Raw genomic sequence first — 21,272 nt, 5'->3', positions numbered from 1 at the left:
GTTTCTCAGAATAGCTGAATTGCTTACATTGTTTACACCATTATACATGTTTACAACAGTAAACATCCAAAACAGTAATAACATCTGTGATAACATTTGTAACTAACTTTATGAGGCTCAACATTTGGGCAGCATGGCAGTACATAGAAAAACCTTGTACTGCATGAACAAAAATGGAGGACTGTCAAAACGTCCAACATACAAACGAGAGTCATGTAACCCAGAGCCTGAACAGCTCTACTTCTCAAGAAAAGCCTTCCAGTTTGCTATGGTTCTTTTGTATGAGCCTGTGGTGTCTCGCTCATGGATACTGTCCTTGACCAAGCTCTTATTTGTTAAATGTTGGGATGGGAGTGGTTCCATCAAACTGGAAAACAGGGCTGAAAAGACATCTCTGCTGGAGGTAGATGGCCAGCTCTTCTGTTGGCTAAAGAAAAAGAAGAAAGAAAAAACAGACATTTCTTTAGGGTAAAACTAAGAAACTGAAAAACTACCAGTGCAATCGAATAACTGAGACAGTTTGACACTATTATGTACGTCTATTTATCTATGATCATAACCATATTGGCATGCATGTGGTATATGAAATCCAATAATTTTTTGCTTTAAAGATAGCCATGCCCTACAGCAAACATGTCAAATCAAATCAAATCAAATCAGATTTATTTCTAAAGCACCAAATCATAACAAAGTTACATCAAGGCACTTTACATATAGAGCAGGTCTAGACCAAACTCTTTATAAATTTATTTAAAGAGACCCAACAGATCCCCCGATGAGCAAGCACTTGGCAACAGTGGCAAGGAAAAACTTCCTTTAAGAGGCAGAAACCTCGAGCAGAACCAGGCTTAGGGGGGGCGGCCATCTGCCTCGACCGGTTGGGTTGAGAGTGGGAGAGAGAGCGAGAGAGAGAGAGAGAGAGAGAGGGATAGGCATTTGGGGGGGGGTATAGGCAGGAACATGTCGCTGCATGTTCATGGAGTTGAGCTGTAGTACAGAATTCATGAAATATGGGACCAGCAGGTGTTGCAGGAACATGGGATGGTGATGAGTCACCACAGGGAGGGACAGGCAGAGAGAGGAGAGGAACTGGGAGAGAAAGAGACTTTGGCAGAACATGATTAGTAAATGCAGTATAAATGCTTAGAACTGGGTGAAACTGTGTTTTTTAGGAAGGATGGTTCTTATCAACGCATGCAAGGGGGGAGGAGGGAGAGCGAGCGAGACGGAGGGAGAGAGAAAGAGGGAGAGGGGGAGAGAGGGTAACAGAGACAGAGCGAGAGAGAGAGAGAGAGAGAGAGAAGCTCAGTCCTTCCCCCAGCAGCCTAGGCCTACAGCAGCATAGCTAAAGAGTAGAGGACTTTTTAACTTTTTAACTATAAGCTCTGTCATACAGGAAAGTTTTAAGCCTGGTCTTGAAATTAAGCCTGGCAATGAAAATTGCTGAAGAGTCCACCCCCCGGATCGATAGTAGAAGTTGGTTCCAGATTTACCAACAGTGGTATGGTGCGAAAAAGGCTTGAAATGCACCTTGAAAGTGATTGAACAGTGATTTGAAATAAGTCTGGATCTGTAGTCCCACTGTCAGACCAACAACGGACCCATATTTATCTATTTCAATATTTCTCAAAACTTAATGTTACTTTCTGGTATGAAGTGTAATTCTGGTGCTATTAGGACACAGTATTGGTGTTAAGCATCTCTCAGTAACTACATGCAAGAGGAGAAACATTTTTTGATGTAATTCTGAATATGCAAATACCTATTGTTGTAAGACTGCGACCATTTTGGTGTGGTTTTAATAATAGTTTTGCTAGTTGTAATGGAAAAAGTGTGTTTATTTTACACTTAATTCTTGTGTTTTAGCGGAGTATCAACAGTATTGTTTCTGAAGTCCAGCAGTATCAAGCTACTCTTCTGAGTACCCTGAGGGACGCAATGACGAGGATCTTTGAAAGACACTCAGAGTAAGGAGCAGCTAAAAGAGAAAGTACTGGCAACATTGGACAATTATGAAGATCCTTGATCCATGATATCCACCACATACATGCAGGACAGCACCATCCAGAGGCTTTTTAATCCAGTTAAACCTGAGGAGATAGCTATGCCTCAGAGGGTTTGTACAGTTAAGAAAGGGCAATCAAGGGTTTTTGCAATTAAAAACAGAAGTTTTTACTATATACCCCTGTTTAAGAGTCTGGAACAGTTGTTGTCCAATTCCAGGATTTTTGATATGATCAGCACCACACCACAGAGTTGTCTCAACAATGTTTTTTGTATGATATTATTGATCGGAGCCTTTTCAAATCCCACCCACTGTTTTCAGTGAAGCCTTTTAACTTTCTGTTAAAGTTGCGAAATGGCTTTAGTTGGTTTGGTTGGTTTGGTTTTCTCCTACTTTTCCTACTTTTTGTAACTTGGAAGATCACCGCCGGCAGTTGTGGCAGTTGATTGCGCTGTGTAAATCCGCGCTGTTGCCTGGAGACAGGCCTGTGGTCCCGCAGGAGCTACGGAGGAGACGCCGGGGCTGCAGGTCCGGAGAGGGAACAGAGGGAAAAAAGGAGAAGACACAAACCAGCGGTCCCAGCGATCATAACGGGGAACGTGAGGTCTTTGGGGAACAAGACGGACGAACTGGCAGCGCTTGTGAAGACCCAGAGGGAATACCGTGACTGTAGCATATTTTGCTTCATTGAAACATGGCTGCACTCGCACATCCCGGACAACAGCGTTGAGGTCCCAGGTTACAGTTTGGTATGGGGAGACAGAGACTTTTCCAAATGTCATGAAGGAACGTCTCTATAACCCAGACATCGGACTGCTGGCTGTAGGAATGCGCCCGTGTTGTTTACCAAGGAAGTTCACGTCCACCATTGTTATCACTGTTTACATCCCCCCGTCAGCTGATGCAGCGGTAGCCTGTGAAGTCATCAGCTCCACCGCTGCCAAACTACTGACTGAACACCCAGATGCATTCATGTTATATATTTTATTCCCTATGTGTAATGCTGCTGTTACACTGCAATTTCCCAGTCTGGGATAAATAAAATATCTATCTATCTATCTATCTATCTTTTGCTTTACAGATCATTTTGTACACTGACGAAATAGACGAAATGCAATCCCCTTGGTCACATATTTCAGTAAATAAATTAATGATAGTTTATTATACCTTAGGAAACATAGACTCAAAGTTTAGGTTAAAGCTTGCTGCAGTCAGCCTCCTTGCAATCGCAAAAGCTGATGACATTGACAAGTGTAGTGTTGATTTCGCATTCCAAAGAATTGATGAAGACTTAAAGTTGCTGTACAATGATGTCACAATCCAAACAGAGTGGTGGAATGGATTTATTTGGTGCTATAGTTTCAGTTTGTGGTGACACACTTGCATAATATGAGCTTGCTGGTTTCAAGAAAGGAGTTGGTTTTTCATACAGTAAGTGTAAGCATTGTGAATGTACCTTTGAGGAAATGCAAATAAATTTTAATTAAGAGAATTTTACAAAAAGGACAATGGAAAAACATATTCAACAGTGCTGTGAAATAGAAAAGACCAGCACAGACTTCTTGAAATCAGCCCTCAAAACCACCTATAGTATAAACAGAAGAAATTTTCCCAACCTTCGACCTCATTCAGCAAACTCCACAGGATATAATGCACACCATTCTTGAAGGTGTTGCACCAATGGAATTTAAGTGCATGTTAAAATACCTTGTTCTCTCTGGACAGATGGAGTTGGATGTGTTCAATTCAGCCATGCAGAGTTCCTTTGTCACCGGTATATATGTACGTGACAAACCCTGCCCTATAAGTGTCAGTATTTTGGCATCAAATGACAAACTTAAACAGTCCTCAGGGCAAATGCTGATATTACTGAAGATAATCTTTAGTCTTTTCTGCTGAACTCTATAGAGAAAAATGAATATGTTTTGTTTGTTTTGGAACTAATTAAGATAGTACAGATACTTTTTGCTCCTGTTATATCTTTGCAGACTGCATTAAGATTGAGAAGTATCATTGAACAGCACCTGAAACAGTTTTTATGCAACTTTTTCCTGAGAATCATGTTATTTCTAAGGAACATTATATGCTGCATTTTCCTGCCCAAATTCTCTCTCTAGGCCATTTGATAAGACACATGTGCATGAGATTCGAGTCAAAGCGCTGTTTTTTCAAACAGTAGGCATCTAAACTGAACTTAAAAAATGTCTGTAAGTCACTTGTGAAACATAATCAGCTGTTTGAATGCTGTCAAAATGAAATGGGCATGGACCGTCTTTTTTTTGCATGAAAAAGAATTGGGTCCTGTCTCAGAAGTAACACATTTTGAGTATATTACAACAAAGATTAGAAATTTCTTGGGGCTTGATGGTATACAACTGTCAGGGATTGAGTTTTCTGCTTGTGTTGGTCACATCCTGTCTTATTTTGAAAGTCTTGTCTCCCCTTTGTGTTACCAAGTTGTGTCCTGTTCTTGTTCTGTTTCCCTGCTGTTGATTACCTTCCCTGCCCTAATGTGGTTCACCTGTGTCTTATTCAGTTCAGGGTGTATTTAAGTCTAGTCTTCGTTGGATTCTTGACATCTATGCCTTGTCTTTTGCCTTGTTCCATGTCCACAGCCACAGTGATATTTTCAAGTTTTGTTTTGTTTTTTTTTTTTATTAAAAAAACATTTTCAACCTCCAACCCGCTCTGCATCTCTGCATCTGAGTCCTCACCCCTACCCCCGTGACAACAACATGCAGTCAAAGTGAAGTGGCTTATTCTAAATGGGAATGTGGTACCTGCCGGCTGAGGCTACTCCTTAAATGCACTTCAACAACGTCACCTCCTATTAAGGGGCAGGAGGAACCCTTAAATCTTTAATATGATTATCTGTATATGGTGTTATCCATCCTAAGTTCCCTGAACAGGACCAATTTAATCAGAGGCGTAGCTTGTATTAAAAAAATATGTTGGCTTTATTAAAATATAGAAATTTAAAATCTAAATGAATAAATGGGCATGAGGAAAAATAAAAACACTCAAATTCAATAAAATTAAAAAAAAAGTTACATGTCCTCAATAAATGAACAAAGGTCGAGTTGGCTGTACACAGCAACCAGGGTCAGCTGTGGGAGACAAGATGGAAAGAGGAAGCCGCAACATGCACTCCAATCTTAAAAAAACAATTTCACACCAAAAAGCATGCAGTGTTTTAACCAAATATGTCTATCACCATAAAGTTCCACCCATGCAGTCCCACCACAGAGAAGAGGCAGTGTGACAGTGTGGACCTTGAACAAAGTCAAACTATTAAAAAAAACTAATAGAGGAAAAACGTTAGTTATCAACCATAAACTAAAATCTGTAAAATAAATGGGAAGGAGGGGACAAAGGGCTATTCACTGAAATAGATAGCTATTTATGACTTCCTGGCTGAAGCCTGGTCACATGACCACAGGCAACCAACCCAGGCTCTCCCACAGGAACAAATACATTAATGACCAGTGTAATAATCACCAATACAAATGAGACAGTGGCTGTCTTTGGACTTATAAAAAACAATTATGTGGTAAACAGTTCATTGTATTGTTTTGAATAACAGCTTTATGGGACAGTGGGTTGGGATAGATCTTTTAGCCTATGAAGTTACAATATCTTTGCTCAAACAGCACAGTTGATAGATACTGAAAAGCTATTGTATAATGCATTATATTATCCAGTCAATTTCAAAAGCACAACGCATGTTCTGACAAAATATAATCTTGATGATGCAATAGCACTTAAAAAATTGCATGAATAACTATGTTGTAATAAGTTGAAAATGTGAATATGTCTTGCCTGTGATTTGTTTCTGCATATGTTGTTGGAATGGATTGATATTGCATATGCAATTATTGCAATGCAATAATTATAGCTTTGTGAATAAATGTGTTGTTCGTGCAACATTAATGTATAGCAGCAATTCAATCAGTACCAATGCCAATAACAATGAACCAAATGATGAGTTCTTGAAGGTGATTTCACACTGCAGACAGTGCATCCCAGGTTATTCAGAGAGAGAGAGTCACCCCTCTCTTCGATGGTCTATGGTCAAGCTCTTGGCACGCACGATACACTGACTTGGACATTATCGAGGAAAAACTGTAAATTTGCCTATTTTGTGAATGATGATGAGAGTATTAATTAGTTTTGAGGTGATAAAAGTCTGGATGACTGGAAATTTTCTACTTCTCAACTCTGACAAAACAGAAGTTATTGTACTTGGTCCTTAGCACCTCAGAAAAATACTATCTAATCATCTCATCAGTCTGGACGGCATTACTTTGGCTTCCAGCTCCACTGTAAGACACCTTGTCCCTCACATAAAACAAGTTAGTCGGGCAGCTTTCTTCCACCTGAGAAACATTAGGAAAATCAGAAACATTCTTTCTCAGGATGATGCAGAAAAGCTAGTCCATGCATTTGTAACTTCTAGGCTGGACTACTGTAACTCATTACTATCTGGATGTCCAAACAAATCTCTAAAAGGCCTTCAGTTAATTCAGAGCGCTGCTGCACGAATATTAACAGGAACTAGGAAAAGAGATCATATCTCTCCTGTGTTAGCTGGTCTTCATTGGCTGCCAGTAAAGTAGTAGAATTCAAAATCCTTCTTTTAACATATAAAGCTCTTAATGGCCAAGCTCCATCATATCTCAGAGAGCTCATAGTTCCTTACTGTCATAGCAGGCCACTCCGCTCTCTAGATGGAGGTTTACTTGTGGTTCCTAGAGTCTCCAAGAGTAAATCTGGAGGCAGATCTTTCAGTTATCAGGCTCCTCTTCTATGGAACCAACTTCCAGTATCGGTCCGGGGGGCGGACTCTTTAGTAATTTTCAAGACCAGGCTTAAAACTTTCCTGTATGACAGAGCGTACAGTTAAAAAGTCCTCTACTCTTTAGCTATGCTGCTGTAGGCCTAGGCTGCTGGGGGAAGGACTGAGCTTCTCTCTCTCTCTCTCTCTCTCTCTCTCTCTCCCTGTCTCTCCCTGTCACCTTCTCTCCCCCTCTCCCTCTTTCTCTCTCCCTCCGTCTCGCTCGCTCTCCTTTCCTTCCCCCTTGCATGCGTTTATAAGAACCTTCTTAAAAAACAGTTTCACCCAGTTCTAAGCATTTATACTGCATTTACTAACCATGTTCTGCCAAAGTCTCTGTCTCTCCCAGTTCCTCTCCTCTCTCTCCCTGTCCTCATCCTGCAGGTGGTGACTCATCGCCATCCCATGTTCCTGCAACACCTGCTGGTCCCATATTTCATGAATTCTATATTACAGCTCAACTCCATTAACTTCATGCAGCAACATGTTCCTGCCTACACCCCCCCCCCCCATGCCTATCTCACTCTCTCTCTCTCTCCCACTCTCAACCCAACCGGTCGAGGCAGATGGCCGCCCCCCCTGAGCCTGGTTCTGCTCGAGGTTTCTGCCTCTTAAAGAAAGTTTTTCCTTGCCACTGTCACCAAGTGCTTGCTCATCGGGGGATCTGTTGGCTCTCTTTAAATAAATTTATAAAGAGTTTGGTCTAGACCTGCTCTATATGTAAAGTGCCTTGATGTAACTTTGGTATGATTTGGCGCTATACAAATACATCTGATTTGATTTGATTTGATTATTCAGTTTTGTAACTAGATTGAAGTGTTTAGAGAATGTAGTTCCGGTCGGAACACTGCGATCAGCCCTCAGTGTCTCGAGTTGCTGTGGTAACCAGGGCCACTTGTGCTGCGTGTGACTCCAATCTGTTTTCATCAGGAATGAGAAGAATAATTCAGACATTAACTTCATAACCAAGCCAATCGCATGAAAGACTGCACTGCAGAGTCCCCCAGTCCCCCAGGTCTGAGGGATCTCCAGGGTGACAACCTTGTGGGCAGACCGGACACAATTCCCTGCGTGGAGGGCCCCCATGAGGAGACACTGGAGCTAAAAACTAAAAGATAAAGTCAATGTAATAAAAATAGGCAATAATGATAAAATGTCTAGAAATGTGAAGGTTTAAATTTTTTTAAAGTAATAGAATGCAAGACTTAAAGACAAGACTAAAAAATAAAAGTAAATAAATAAAGTAAAAATGATGAAAGCATAAGAATAGTGAAACAACAGAAACAAGAGAGTAAAAGAAATCAGTTAAAAATCAAATTTAAAAGGTGAGTCTTGAGCTTCCTTTTAAAAGTATCAACAGTCTGTGCAGCCCTGAGTTTCTCTGGGAGGCCATTCCACAGATAAGGGCCATCATACCTGAATGCAGCCTCACTGTGGGTTTTTGTTTTAACTCGTGGTATGGTAAAAAGGCCGGTGCCAGAGGACCTCAGGAACCGTGAGGGCTGATATGATAAAAACAGGTCAGATAGATAAGATGGCCCTAAACCATTAAGAAATTCGAAAGCTAATAAGGGAACCATAAAATCAATCCTGAACCAGACGGAGAGCCAATGGAGTAATCTTAAAACTGTAATGTACTCCTGCCCTCTGGTCCTCAACAGCACACGTGCAGCTGAGTTTTGTAATATGTGTAGAGTATTATTACTCTTTTTGGGCAGAACAAAGACAGACAGCATTACAATAACCTAATCTACAGCAGATAAAAGCATGTATCAGCACCTCCGTGCTAGCCTGAGAGAGAAACGGGCGAACTCTGGCTATATTCTTAAGATGGCAAAAACCTATCTTTGTAATATTTTTTGTGTGGAACAAAAGAAAGCTCAGAGTCAAAAATAACTCCCAGGTTCTTTACGTATTGTGAGTGTTTTAAAATCTTGTAGTTTTGGTAAAAGTTTATCCCTCTGGCTGTGATGACCAAGGACTAAAACCTCTGTTTTGTCCTGGTTGAGCTGTAGGAAATTCTCTGCCATCAATGACTTTTATCTAAAATACAGTTAAAAAGGGCATTAATTGGCCCCAAGTCATCAGGAGACACGGCGATGTACAACTGTGTATCATCAGCATAGCTATGGAAGCTGATGCCATGTTTCCTGATGTCACCCAAGGGAAGCATGTAAAGATTAAAAAGAATTGGACCTAAACTTGACCCTTGGGGCACCCCACACCTAATTTCATGTGTTCTGGAGGAACATGTATCCATACAAAGAAACATCGATCTGTGAGATAAGAGTGAAACCAATTGAAAACAGTACCAGAGAGGCCCACCAGGTTTCTCAATCTATTCAATAAAATGTAGCGATCTACTGTATCAAAAGCAGTGCTTAAATCCAGTAGTACTAAGACTGATTTTTTATGAATCCACATTACACCTTAAGTCATTTAAAATCTTTAAAAGGGCTGTCTCGGGAATGTGGTTTATTCTAAAACCAGATTGATATTGTTTGTAATTAAAAAATCATTTAATTAGTTTAAAACCAGCTTTTCTAAAATCTCACTTAAAAATGGCAAGTTGGATACAGGGGGGTAGTTATTAAAAATGTTGAGGTCTAAATTGCTCTTCTTCAGAAGGGGCTTCACCACCACCATTTTGAAGGAGGTGACAGTGACAAGAGAGAAAGAAATCTCTTCAAACATCGGGGTCTGGGTGTCAGAGGCAAGTACATCAAAGAGACATGTTGGATGGAGATGATGAGATATTCAGTGTTTCCCCTAGGATTGCAGCTGTTGTGCCTGGGATTGTGTGTATCATTGCCTCTTGTCAAGTCTCAATCTAGAAAGGATGTTCTGTACTGTGGATTGACTGAAAAATTACTGAAGGAAAGAGTGTAACAATGGCTTAACAATGGGGCGTCGCAAACTCTGTGGCAGTGGCGCAGTGGAAACAGGAACAGGGGATGGCTGCTGCGGTGGCCCAGCCGGAACAGGAACAGGAGATGGCTGCTGTGGCCCAGAAGGAACAGGAGTAGGAGATGGTTACAGCGGTGCCCCAGCTGAAACAAGAACAGGAAATGGCTGCGGTGGTGGCCCATCTGAAAAAGGAATAGGAGATGGTGGTGGTGGCCCAGCCAAGACAGGAACAGGAGATGGCTGCGGTGGCAATCGACGACACACTGGCACAAGACAAGGGGAAGTCAGACTATTTGAGCTGTGGGGGGAAATGGGGAACAGGTGTAAACAATGGTAATCAGGGAGACGCACAGGATACATGAGGAAGGGCAAGTGTTCTGAAACGAGAGGAGAGTTAGGAATTTTAAAATAAAACAGGAAATGACAAGACAAAATAAAACCAAGAAGAGACAACCTCACCAAGGTGTGACAATCCCCATGCCCCAAGATCCCACCAGCTTTAATGTTGAGAAGTTTTTGGGGAGTATGTCCTCAAGAAAGAGCAAGGTAAGAAATATTTTTTACCACGACACACACAAAGGTGACCGGTTTTAGCCAGTTTGGAAGGCTGTTGAAGATAGCTGCATTACTGCTTGTGCTCTCACATTCAAATGCTGATGCTGAGAGGGTGTTCTCCATGGTTGAACTGAACAAGACCAAAACAAGGAACAGTTCGGTACTTGATGGCACTCCGTCATCTATCGTGAAAGTTAAAATGGCTGGTTTGGAACCATAGTGTTTCAAATGGGAGCCACCAACTCCCGTGCTGAAGGCCTCAAAATGCCTACAATGAACAACACACATACGCACACACCCCTGTACTAAAATGTTGGATTCAATAAATATTTTAATTTGTATGAATTTATGTGTCATTTGTCAGACCTCCATTCCCACCTCAACCAAATCTCCGTCACCAGTGACAAAATCTCACTCTGAACTCACTTTTAAACTTGAAAGCCTTGCAGTCTCATAAGGTTGCTAAAGAAGCACTGACTGTTATGAATTAAGCAGCTGTCACAATTCAGTGTTTCTTCTACATTTATTTAGGAGTGGTAGCTCGCATACAAACTACGACATGCAATACACAAGTAATGGCTTTAGCATTAGCAGTAACAGTGGCAGCATTAGCTACAATACTAGCACTAGCACTAGCGATAGCAATAACAATTACAAAAGCAACAGCAGTCACAATGGTGATATGCGTGTGTGTGCAAGTAGGAGTTAGAGGGAAAGAGATAGGGAGGGAAAATGGCGGGGTCACGTCAGTGACGTGCCTTTAGGAGCCAAGATTGAGGCAGAGTGACAGCCTACACTCTCACTGCAGCAAAAATGGCGACGAGATGTGGTTGGTATGAACAAAGGGAAAGGGCGGAGGCCTTGACCTTTATGCGTTACTAAGGCAACCTCCGTGTGTGTGATTGGGATGAAAGGGAGAGTGAGTCCACAAAAGATCACCAGCACAGCTGATAATCACAATATCACTACGCAATAGTGGAGCCAGCAAACCGGAGTCTACTGGGTCGGGTATTGGTCCTTTAACTAGTGATTATTGGCTTATCAGCTGATGAATGGTGAATAATCGACGACAAGGAAAAACAAATCGCAGAGCTTACAAGTTGACTTTAAAATACAAATATGCCTGCACTCTAGGCTAATTATTTCTCATTTGCTCCAATCCTCCAGAGTTTGAGGGAGAAAGGGAAAGAGGTCCGCTGCGTCCAAAAGCGCGTTCAGTGGCTGGGGGTCGAGCGGTCCGTGCCTTGGTCTTTTGGCGGTGGGGTGTTGTAATGAGTTCCTTGGCAGCAGTGGGGTAGATCATGGCTGGAAGGCCACTTTGTTGCATCTTCAACAAAGTGGGAGCACTTGTCTTTACAGGTTGTAAGGTCAGGTGATTGCACAGCAATCTACGTCGGGTCCAAAAAAAAAAATAAATAAATAAAAGAGCAAAAAGAAAAGTAAAAAACTAAAAGTCTGTGTGCTCGTTCCATGAGTTGAAGACTGCCAGATGGTGTTGCTCTCATTGGCAGCCAGGTCATGGAGAAAGCTTGAAGTAGTTCTGTCCTGTAACCGTTGCACTAGGAAAAAGCATGGAGGAGGGTCGCGGTAGGGGTGGGGGTAGTGGCACCTACTGGTCAGCCTACTCTGATTCAGGCTTTTGGAAGGACATGTAGGCCTCTCAATTGTTCTTTTCAGAGCACATGCATAGAGATCCCAACAGTAATGACCTTTGCTCACTGTTCTTAGCCTTTATAATTACATAAATAAAGATCTATGATGTTTCTGATAATGAATTCACCACAAAGAAGAGCGGCATCTCCAAATCCTTTTTTTTATTGATTAGAAAGTTTGATTTGAAGAAATGATGAAGCCACAGAGAGAAGGAGGTGAGATCAGAAACAGTGATGATGAAGAGCTTCTTAGATCAAGATACGTTGCTATATAAAACTAAAACCATAGATTCACACTGACGTCACTCAAATCATTTTCGGCTGCGTAGGGTGATTTGCTGTAACCTTCTGGCCTTTCCCCTGGCATCAATAGACCCCATCTCAGTGACCTTTGACCTGACCAGCTGGTAGGAGCTGGCACAGTAGCTGGGTGCCTTGCAACAGTAGATTAGAGAGCAGTTGTGTAGGTCTGTAGAGAAACAAACTTTAGTCTTATAGTTGTGTGTCTTTGTATATTTTCAAGCATGATTGCGCTTTGTCTCTACTGTGACTAGCTACAGTTGTATGTATAAGAGTTTAACCTGCACAGTAACTACAGTAATGAACAACTTTGATTTAATATGCTGCTGAACTGTAGTGGTATTATCTGAAATATCCACCATACCGTGTTGACTCTGTTGAATCTCCAGTTTGTTCCATTCTGTATCCTTGGGATTTGATCCTAGCTGGGCCGCTGCAGCCAGTTTTGGATCATTGTCTTCTTCCTTCCCCAAAGGTTGCTGCTCCTCGTGTTGTGTCCTACTTCTGACATTGTCCCCACCCCCTAAATCTGCTTTCACCGATTCTTGTCCTTCTTCATCATCTGTTCTTTTATCTTCCCTTGTCTCCTTGGCCTTTTGCTCCTGTTCTACACATAGAAACAGAGAGAATATAAAACTTGCTCAGAGGAGATGAAGTGATTTTAGCTGAGGAAATGGCTGACATTCTATCTGCTTCTTTATTTAAATGTATGGCAGTTCCCCTAAAGTTGTAATGGCTTAGTATAATATTTATGTGTTTTGTAAAGTTCAGTGGCTGAAACAGGACAAGAGTTCCTTCTGCTTTGGTCACCTCCAGCTACCAATGTAAATGTAAGGGTTTTAACTGCTAAATGCTCCTCCATGTTTAACAACTGAAAGTAGAGCAACTTTCTAAAAGATGAGCAAAGACCTGATATTTAACTATAAATTGCTGTAGGTTCATTACCGCTATCATATCATATTTACATAGTGATTATAAATGCTATTACCATTTAAAGTCACAATGGACCATGTGACGTGGCAAAAGTCATGCTGTCATCATTATAGAGCAGGACCCCAAATGGTTGTCCAGGTCTAGAACCAGAAACCATACTATCTAGACGGAAGCCATTTATGACAATTGCTGCACTTGGACAAAATTCTATTATTTTAACCTTCACAGCTTTTCTAGCATTTACAGTACTAGTTTTTTTTTTTTTTTTATCTCATATGATACTCTCAGCCAATCGAAAGTGTACATTCGTTATTCAGGTGACTTGGTGAGAGCATTTGAGACACAGTTGGAGAGTAGGCGTAAGAAACATCACACACAACAGTCTTTTGTACGATGCATACTGTCAAGGGTGTGGTGTTGAGGAGGGTGGAGGAATGAGGACCCAAACACAGGAGCCACGAGAACCAGGTAGGTGAGAGCTCAGCAGAGGAACAGGAAGACAACAGGCAGAGACAGCAACCCGAGGGACACAGGCAGGAACACAGGGAGAGAGACAGGCTGACAGGCAGAGAGAAGGAGAGGCAAGCAGAGGGACAGTGAGACAGAGACAAGCAACCACAAGCGAACAAGCAAAGAGAGTCAGGAAGGAGGTAAGGCAGGCCAAACAAGAAAACCACCACAAAGTGCATGAGGGACAAGGATCTGACGCGGACTAAACAGAAAACAGGTGATCCACATTAGGGCAGGGAACGCAATCAACAGGAGAGACAACCAGGAAGTAAAGCAACGGGCAACATGACAGAACCCACACTTCAAAATAAAACAGGAAGTGACACGGACCGAACACACTAGACACCAGACAGAACTCAAAACATGACAGAAAAACTCAGACCCCAACATAGATTCCAAAACCATGACACATATGTACAAAAGCAAAATTCTAATTCAAATTTCGAAGTATTCAATTGTCTTGGAGCAATTCAAGAGATAGTTGGAAAAGATTAAGAATGCTAGAAAAGTTATTGGTGGCTGTTAATTAACAATGGTGAGCCCATTGCATGGTATACGTGACGACATAACCAAGTTTTAAAAAGCTAGCTGCAGTCATTGAAGATATACGGAGGCAGGCAAATTTAGGAGGGTCTAAGACAAAGAGAGTTGCAATTCAGTTTGTTCAAGAAGGAGGGAAAGTTAATAAGATAACAAAGAGGCAAGGCAGCTTAGAGGATGCAAGTGACTGGGAGATGCAGGTAGATTTAGGAGGAAAGCTTGTTGTTCCCCAGGAAATAACCTGTACAAAGCTAAGGCCTGATATAATTTTGTGGTCTAGGAGTAGAAAGAGAGTATATTTCATAGAGCTGACTGTGCCGTGGGAGGATTCAGTTGAAGAAGCATATGAAAGGAAAAAGCTCAGGTATGCAGATCTAGGTAAAGATGCTGAGCAGTGGATGGAAGGTTAGGATTTGTCCAGTGGAAGTAGGTTGTAGAGAGTTTTGTAGCAAGATCTGTTGTTGCTTTGTTGAGGGAGTTAGGAGGAAGGGGACAGAGGGGGAATAAAATAGTGACGGAAATGTCGGATGAGGCAATAAGATCCAGTCAGTGGGTTTGGATTAGAAGAGGTAATAGTAGCTGGGGGCCCAGCAGGGTGAGCTCTTAAGATAGACAGACTCTTAGGAGAAGCAGAGGTAGAAATCCAGGAAGAGGAAGTGCATTTAAGTAGAGGGTGTGGCCTGTTTGAGCCTCTTTGAGACCATGCGGTTAGTTCAAGTGAGTTGGCCTGTATTGGTTTGATTTGGTTTGATTATAGGACTGTTCAGGTGAGTTTGGTTGCTGAATCTGCTAGTGTAGCTTGTCCTCCACCTCCTGCACCCTCTACACTTTCATGCCCCCTACTCAAACCAGGGTTTGTATCCCATCCCTACTTTTATCTCCACCTCTTCTATTTTTCCCCCCTACCCGAACCAGGGTCTGTATCCCCACCCCACTTTCACTGGTGTAGTTGGTGAGAGGTCAGAGTAGTTGACGGTACTGCTGTGTGAGATAGTTGTCTTTGTGTGAGGAGTGGTGATGGCTGGCATTAGGGGGGTGACTCTGGGATGCCAGTGATCACTGTTTAGCCTCCTGGGGGTATTGTGGGCCTAACTAGATGAAACACCGGTGAAAGGAAGTTCCCACCTGATGACCCCAAGGACATGTTAGCTATCACTGCTCACTATCTTAGTTAGATATTATCTTTTAGGCAGGGTGAAAGTTTGTCCTCACAGCAAAAACGGCCAGTGTCTTTAAGCGTAAATTCTATGGCATTTAATTAGTCTCAAAACCAGAAGCACACAACAGTATCTGTGACCACAAGTGGAAAATAAACATCCTCACAAGGAGCATTTCTGTCTTGCAACCTCCTCCCCATACTTTTTGGATTTTCTGACAGATCAGATCAGCTTCTCTCCCCATTCACACCATCCAGCACAATTAATTTTTTTTTTACATCAACTTGTCTTGGCAAGTGTTATTTTTTAAGGGGTAAGAAGGAATATTATCACTTGTTTTAGTCATGAATAATTCTAAAAATTAATGAAAAATGTGATTTTTGCATGCATACCTCACAAAGCAAAGAAAAGGTTTTTTTAACGTGCATATTGTGCACACACCTCTCTCAGTTGGATGCAAGGTATATCAATTTCTTATTTTGCCATCACCACAATACCACCTACAACATAGGCACTAAGTAGAGACCAGGTATTTGTAAGTTCCTTTGCCTGTTTTTGTCTCGTCTTAAAATGAGTTATTTTTGAAAAAAAGATTTTCGTAATTGAAACTGTAAATTTCGAGGCACCACTGGTGGCTAGGGGACTCTCTCCTTTCCTCTATTGATTAAAATGGTTCTGACCCATCTACAATGGAGTGTGGCCCTGAACTGAGTGAAGTGCACTTTCCTGTCCTGTGTCCTGTCTTTGCAAGTGCACTTTGCAAGGACAGGACACCGCTCCTCTGGTGAGCTGAGGCGCTGGCTTTTTAAGTATTAAGCAAGTAGAAATGGTGATAGAGCCGCACTCTTGCCGCACACTCTTTTTTTCTTCAAACTTTCAATCATAGAGCTTCATAAGATCTATGACTGTGCCCGCAGCACAAAGAGCCACAAATAACCTGCTTTCGGCAACTGATGCTGGTTCACCATCCTTCTCCAACCCCCTTGACCTATCTGCAGCATTTGACACCACTGATCCAGTGGCTGCACCACTCTGTCCGACTTGATAACACCGTATTGAGTTGGTTTGAGTTGTACCTCAATGGCAGGATCTGTCACCATGGGTGGATCAAGGTCCCATTCACTTGTTGTTAGCTGCGGGGTTCAACAGGATTGGTGTTTGAACCTATCATGTTTACCATCTCCATGTTCCCCCTCAGCAAAGTCATCAGTCGCTTTGGGATGTCTTTCTGTTGTTATGCCGATGACACACAGTTACACATGAGAATGGACACTCATTGTTTTTTATTTCTTCAAAACAGACACAATACTGAATGATAGTGGCAGTACATCTTCTTTTTCTTTCTTTTTTTGTTTCATTTGTCCTCATAGTTTAGCACAGGGTTATAGTTATAGTCTTGCAGCTTAATATGTTATTATGAATAAAATATTAATATTTAAAGAGATTTTTTTTACTTAGTTGAGCCGTTCATTCTAGATCTGATTAATTTGACTTTATCTTTGGGTTATGTACCTCAGACTCTTAAGACCACAGTCATCAAACCTCAGCTTAAAGAGGCTAATCTTGATCCAGATTTTTTGGCAAAGTATAGAAACTATAAAACCTTCCATTAATTTCTAAAATCATTGAGAAAGCCGTAGCAAAACAATTACACGACCACCTGGATGGGAATTGTTTGCTTGAAGAGTTTCAGTCAGGATTTAGAGCCCATTATAACACAGAAACAGCACTGGTTAAAGTCTCTAATGATATTCCAATGGCTTCAGACAATGGATCAGCCTCCATATTTCTCTTAGATCTTAGTGCTGCATTTGACACCATAGACCATAATATTTTACTACAGAGAGTGGAACATGAAATTGGGACTAAAGGAAATAAAGTTCAAATCCTACTTATCAGATAGACATCGGTTTGTTCATGCTAACAACAGCTCCTCCTCATGCACTGTAGTCAGTTATGGAGTCCCACAGGGTTCAGTACTTGGACCAGTCCTCTCTACGCTTTATCTGCTTCCTCTAGGCAAAATTATAAGGAAACACAAAATCAACTTTCACTGCTATGAAGATGACACTCAGCTGTACTGTATCAATGAATCCAAATGAAGTCACTCAGATAGTCAAACTGCAGACACGTCTTGAAGACAAAAGTCTGGATGACCCAAAATTTTTTACTTCTCAACTCTGACAAAACTGAAGCTATTGTACTTGGCCCTAAGCACTTCAGAGAAATGCTATTTAATCATCTCATCAGTCTGGACGGCATTACTTTGGCTTCCAGCTCCACTGTGAGAAGCCTTAAAGTAACCTTTGACCAGGACATGGACTTTGTCCCTCACATAAAACAAGTCAGTAGGGCAGCTTTTTTCCACCTGAGAAACATTAGGAAAATCAGAAACATCCTCTCAGGATGATCCAGAAAAACTAGTCGAGGCAGATGGCCACCCCCCCTGAGCCTGGTTCTGCCCAAGGTTTCTGCCTCTTAAAGGAAGTTTTTACTTGCCACTGTTGCCAAGTGCTCGCTCATCAGGGGATCTGTTGGGTCTCTTTTAATAATTTTAGAAAGGGTTTGGTCTAGACCTGCTCTATATGTAAAGTGCCTTGATGTAACTTGATCATCATTTGGCGCTATACAAATAAATCAGATTTGATTTGATTTATTATTTCTGTGCATGTATGCAACCATCACCAGCCCACCATGGAAGCTAGTTTGCAGATCTTTTTTGAGTGAAATGACCTTTGTGTGGCAGGGAGGGCAGTGCTACACCTCAGTGAATACAGGATAGAATAAAGGACAGAGAAGGCGTGGAAGGATGAACGGGGAAGGGAAGGGAAGCAGGTTGTGCCCCTGCAGTGCCCCCGCAAGTCGACACCGGCATGGTGCCAGAAGGGGGAAGGGCTACAGGGGCGGAGGACCACAGTTCCGTACCCACGGCCCTGATGTACACGGACCAAGGAGACTGCAGGAGAAGGAGCTCCTGACCCCCTACACAAGGGAGAGAGGAAGCAACTAGCCACCACACACTGGCCAGTGTCGGACCGATAGGGGCCACCAGGGAGCCACCATGGACCCAGCACCACACAGTACCATGAGGCAGAGCCCAGCCACGAGGATGTGGGAGACCCAACTGAACTGGCCACCGTAGGGCCCCCAGGTCGCCGGCCCCATGCGCCACCTCAGCCCCCCCCCGAGCCATGCCATGACTAGTGAAAGTGTCCCTTTTCCCGAGCTTCTTCAATCCCTGTCAAAAAATATTTGTTTTGCACTGCCCCCGCCCCCATTCCCCCAGGAGAGCAGGGCCCCTGCCTCTGGGACAGACTCACCACCATCGGGAACATCGTCTCTATCCTCACTGCATATCTGGGGGAGATAAGGGCATGGATGAAGCATAACTCCCCAGTTGCAAAGTTCAAAAACTGAAGCCATCATTGGTTCCCCTCATCAGATCAGAACATCCACCATAACTTACATTAACTTCTCTGGCATGGACAATCGCCTATCACCAATAGTCACTAACCTTGGTGTCAGGTTTGACTCCCACCTAAACTTTGAGGCCCACATCAAACACCTCAGGGATATAGCCAGACTTTGTCCCACACTCACTTTACAAGATCCTGAGAAATTGGTCCACGCCTTTGTCTTCTCCAGACTCAATTACGATCACGCACTTCTCAGTGGGATCCCTAGCAAGAGCATCCAGAAACTCCAGAATATACATAACAGTGCTGCTAGGATGCAGCCAAGAGTGCATAAACATGAATACATCTCACCCATTATTAAGTCCCTACACTGGCTTCCCATTTCTCCCTGGACTGAATATAAAGTCTCCCTGCTCACATTCCAGTTCATCCATGGCAATGCCCCCCCATACCTCAAGGAACTCCTTACTCCCAGACATCCCAGACATGTTTTGATTTGACATAAACTCAATGGTATCTCCAGCTTATTTGGGTATTTGCAAAGTGGCTTCATGGCTTGGACACTGGTTACCTCAGTTTCAGGCAGGATGATTGATTATTCAGGACCATGCTCTAGAATTGCATATGTACATAATTCCTTATTGCTATACAGCACAACTGAGAGCACCATCATATATGTGATGTTAATTCTAAATCTGCAACACTGATTATTTTATTTCATTCACTTCAGCCTTTCAGTGGTGTCCAGTTTGGAGAAGTTGACTTTAATTCATTCTTGAAATCTCCCTTTTTCAGTTCGAAGGACCTATAGTGGATTAAAATATACAGGCTGTTATTGTTATTTAATTGTTAATAACCATTTCCTTCTGTTGAGCCATGGTCCATTCTAAACGATTTGCCCACGTGTGATCCCTCACCTCTTTACATATGACCCTGAGACCCTGAACAGATAGTACAGAGCTTGGTGCAAGCTTTGAGGCTTTGTTACCTTTGGTTGCTTGGGTCTTCCACAGCTCCCTGTTGTGTTGAATTTCTTGGTTCCATGTGACCTTGAAGCTTCTGAAATCAACAGTGGTCAGACAGCAGCTGAGCTCTGATCCTGTGCTCTTTGTACTGGAAATCTTTCCATCACTTCCATTACCACTATGGATACTGTGGATGTATAAACAAAACAGACACACGCATGATGTGAGGTGAGGACAGTGTTTACGTCACATGGATAATTTTATCAGGTATCATTTTGAAAGAATATAATTAAATTATTAAAGTAATACAAAAGCTTCAGAGGAGTACAAATAAGAGGATTATGTCAGACTAAAGACATGTATATCCTGATTTCATGTTTCCTCTGCTTTATCCTACTTTTTGGAATCTAAGTCAATCCTCTTTTAAGCTAGTTGAGCTGTCATCATTTTAGTATTCTAAAATCTCTATTTACGTTACAGGGATTTAAAGATTTCCATGGGTGACATTCATTCGTAAGCAAGTAATCATAATAAATACTTAATCAAAGGCCACAACAGTGGCTCATCTTGCAGTGCGTATCACTGAGGTGTAACCGTGCATGTCATCCCATCTCCTCCAGGTCATCTGGTGTTTATCACAATAAAGGCAAAAATGCCCTAAAAATAACAAAAAAAAAGTACAGTCACTCATTGACAAATATTAATAAACATATGATCTGTTTTAACTAATTTCATCACCAGTGAAGGTAGACTTCCAGTGTACAGGAAGATTATACAATCCTACCCCACACAGGGCAGTCATACTGAAGTTGAGGTTTTGATTGACAGGACACAATGACACATCAGTGTTTTGACCAATCCTGTAGCTATCAAATATATTGTGCATGATAACAAAGACATAATATAAAAGTTATGTGTGCTGTCACCAAGAATGTCTGAAACCAGCCAATCCAGATTGAGATGCCTCTTCAACAAGCGGTGTCACAATCTTCTCAACCATCTCTGTCAACACGGTGAATGTTGGCTCCACAATGAAGTCAATGAATCCTGAAGGAAACAGACTCAGTTTTTCCATCTGCACATACTGAAGACCAGAGACTTGCACTTAAATTAAATTGACACATGGTTAACTAGTGCTCAATTGAAACTGCATTGGCCCAGGTTTGGATCTGACCTTTGGCCTTTCGTCTCTCTCTCTTTCCTTAATCCTGTGTCTTTCTCTCTCACTGGCAAGAACCAAAACAAATGTGGACAACTTAAATAATGATTATTATATGCATTGAAAGACTGATGTTGCAGCACAAGTCCACAGACAATGCCATCTCAATGCCACTGCACACAGTCCTTAACCACTTAGAAAACCCAGATATCTATTTCAGGATGCTCTTTTTTTGGCTTTTGCTTAGTTTCTAACTCCATCAGCCCAGGAAGAATGGTTAATGAACTGCACACATTACAGCTTGGAACACTTCTCAGTCTGCCAATTAAGGATTTGCTC

At 42.0% G+C, this 21,272-nt stretch overlaps 1 protein-coding gene across 1 annotated transcript in view; it reads right to left on the bottom strand.

Annotated features, from left to right (window-relative positions):
• Positions 1-21,272, bottom strand: part of LOC115061375 (calcium/calmodulin-dependent 3',5'-cyclic nucleotide phosphodiesterase 1A-like) — a 90,781-nt gene that overhangs the window by 40,553 nt on the left and 28,956 nt on the right. The window contains exons 14-16 of the mRNA XM_029529681.1: positions 20,701-20,821; positions 19,798-19,961; positions 12,618-12,860 (exon numbers count right to left, since the gene is read on the bottom strand). Of these exons, the coding sequence (XP_029385541.1) occupies positions 12,618-12,860; positions 19,798-19,961; positions 20,701-20,821 (528 nt within the window). The remainder of the gene's footprint in view (positions 1-12,617; positions 12,861-19,797; positions 19,962-20,700; positions 20,822-21,272) is intronic.

The sequence above is a fragment of the Echeneis naucrates genome, chromosome 20 (genome assembly GCF_900963305.1).
Source record: "Echeneis naucrates chromosome 20, fEcheNa1.1, whole genome shotgun sequence".
Classification (NCBI taxonomy): Eukaryota; Metazoa; Chordata; class Actinopteri; order Carangiformes; family Echeneidae; genus Echeneis; species Echeneis naucrates.
The sequence above is the reverse complement of the archived record's forward strand: the minus strand, read 5'-3'. Positions and strand labels throughout refer to the sequence as shown.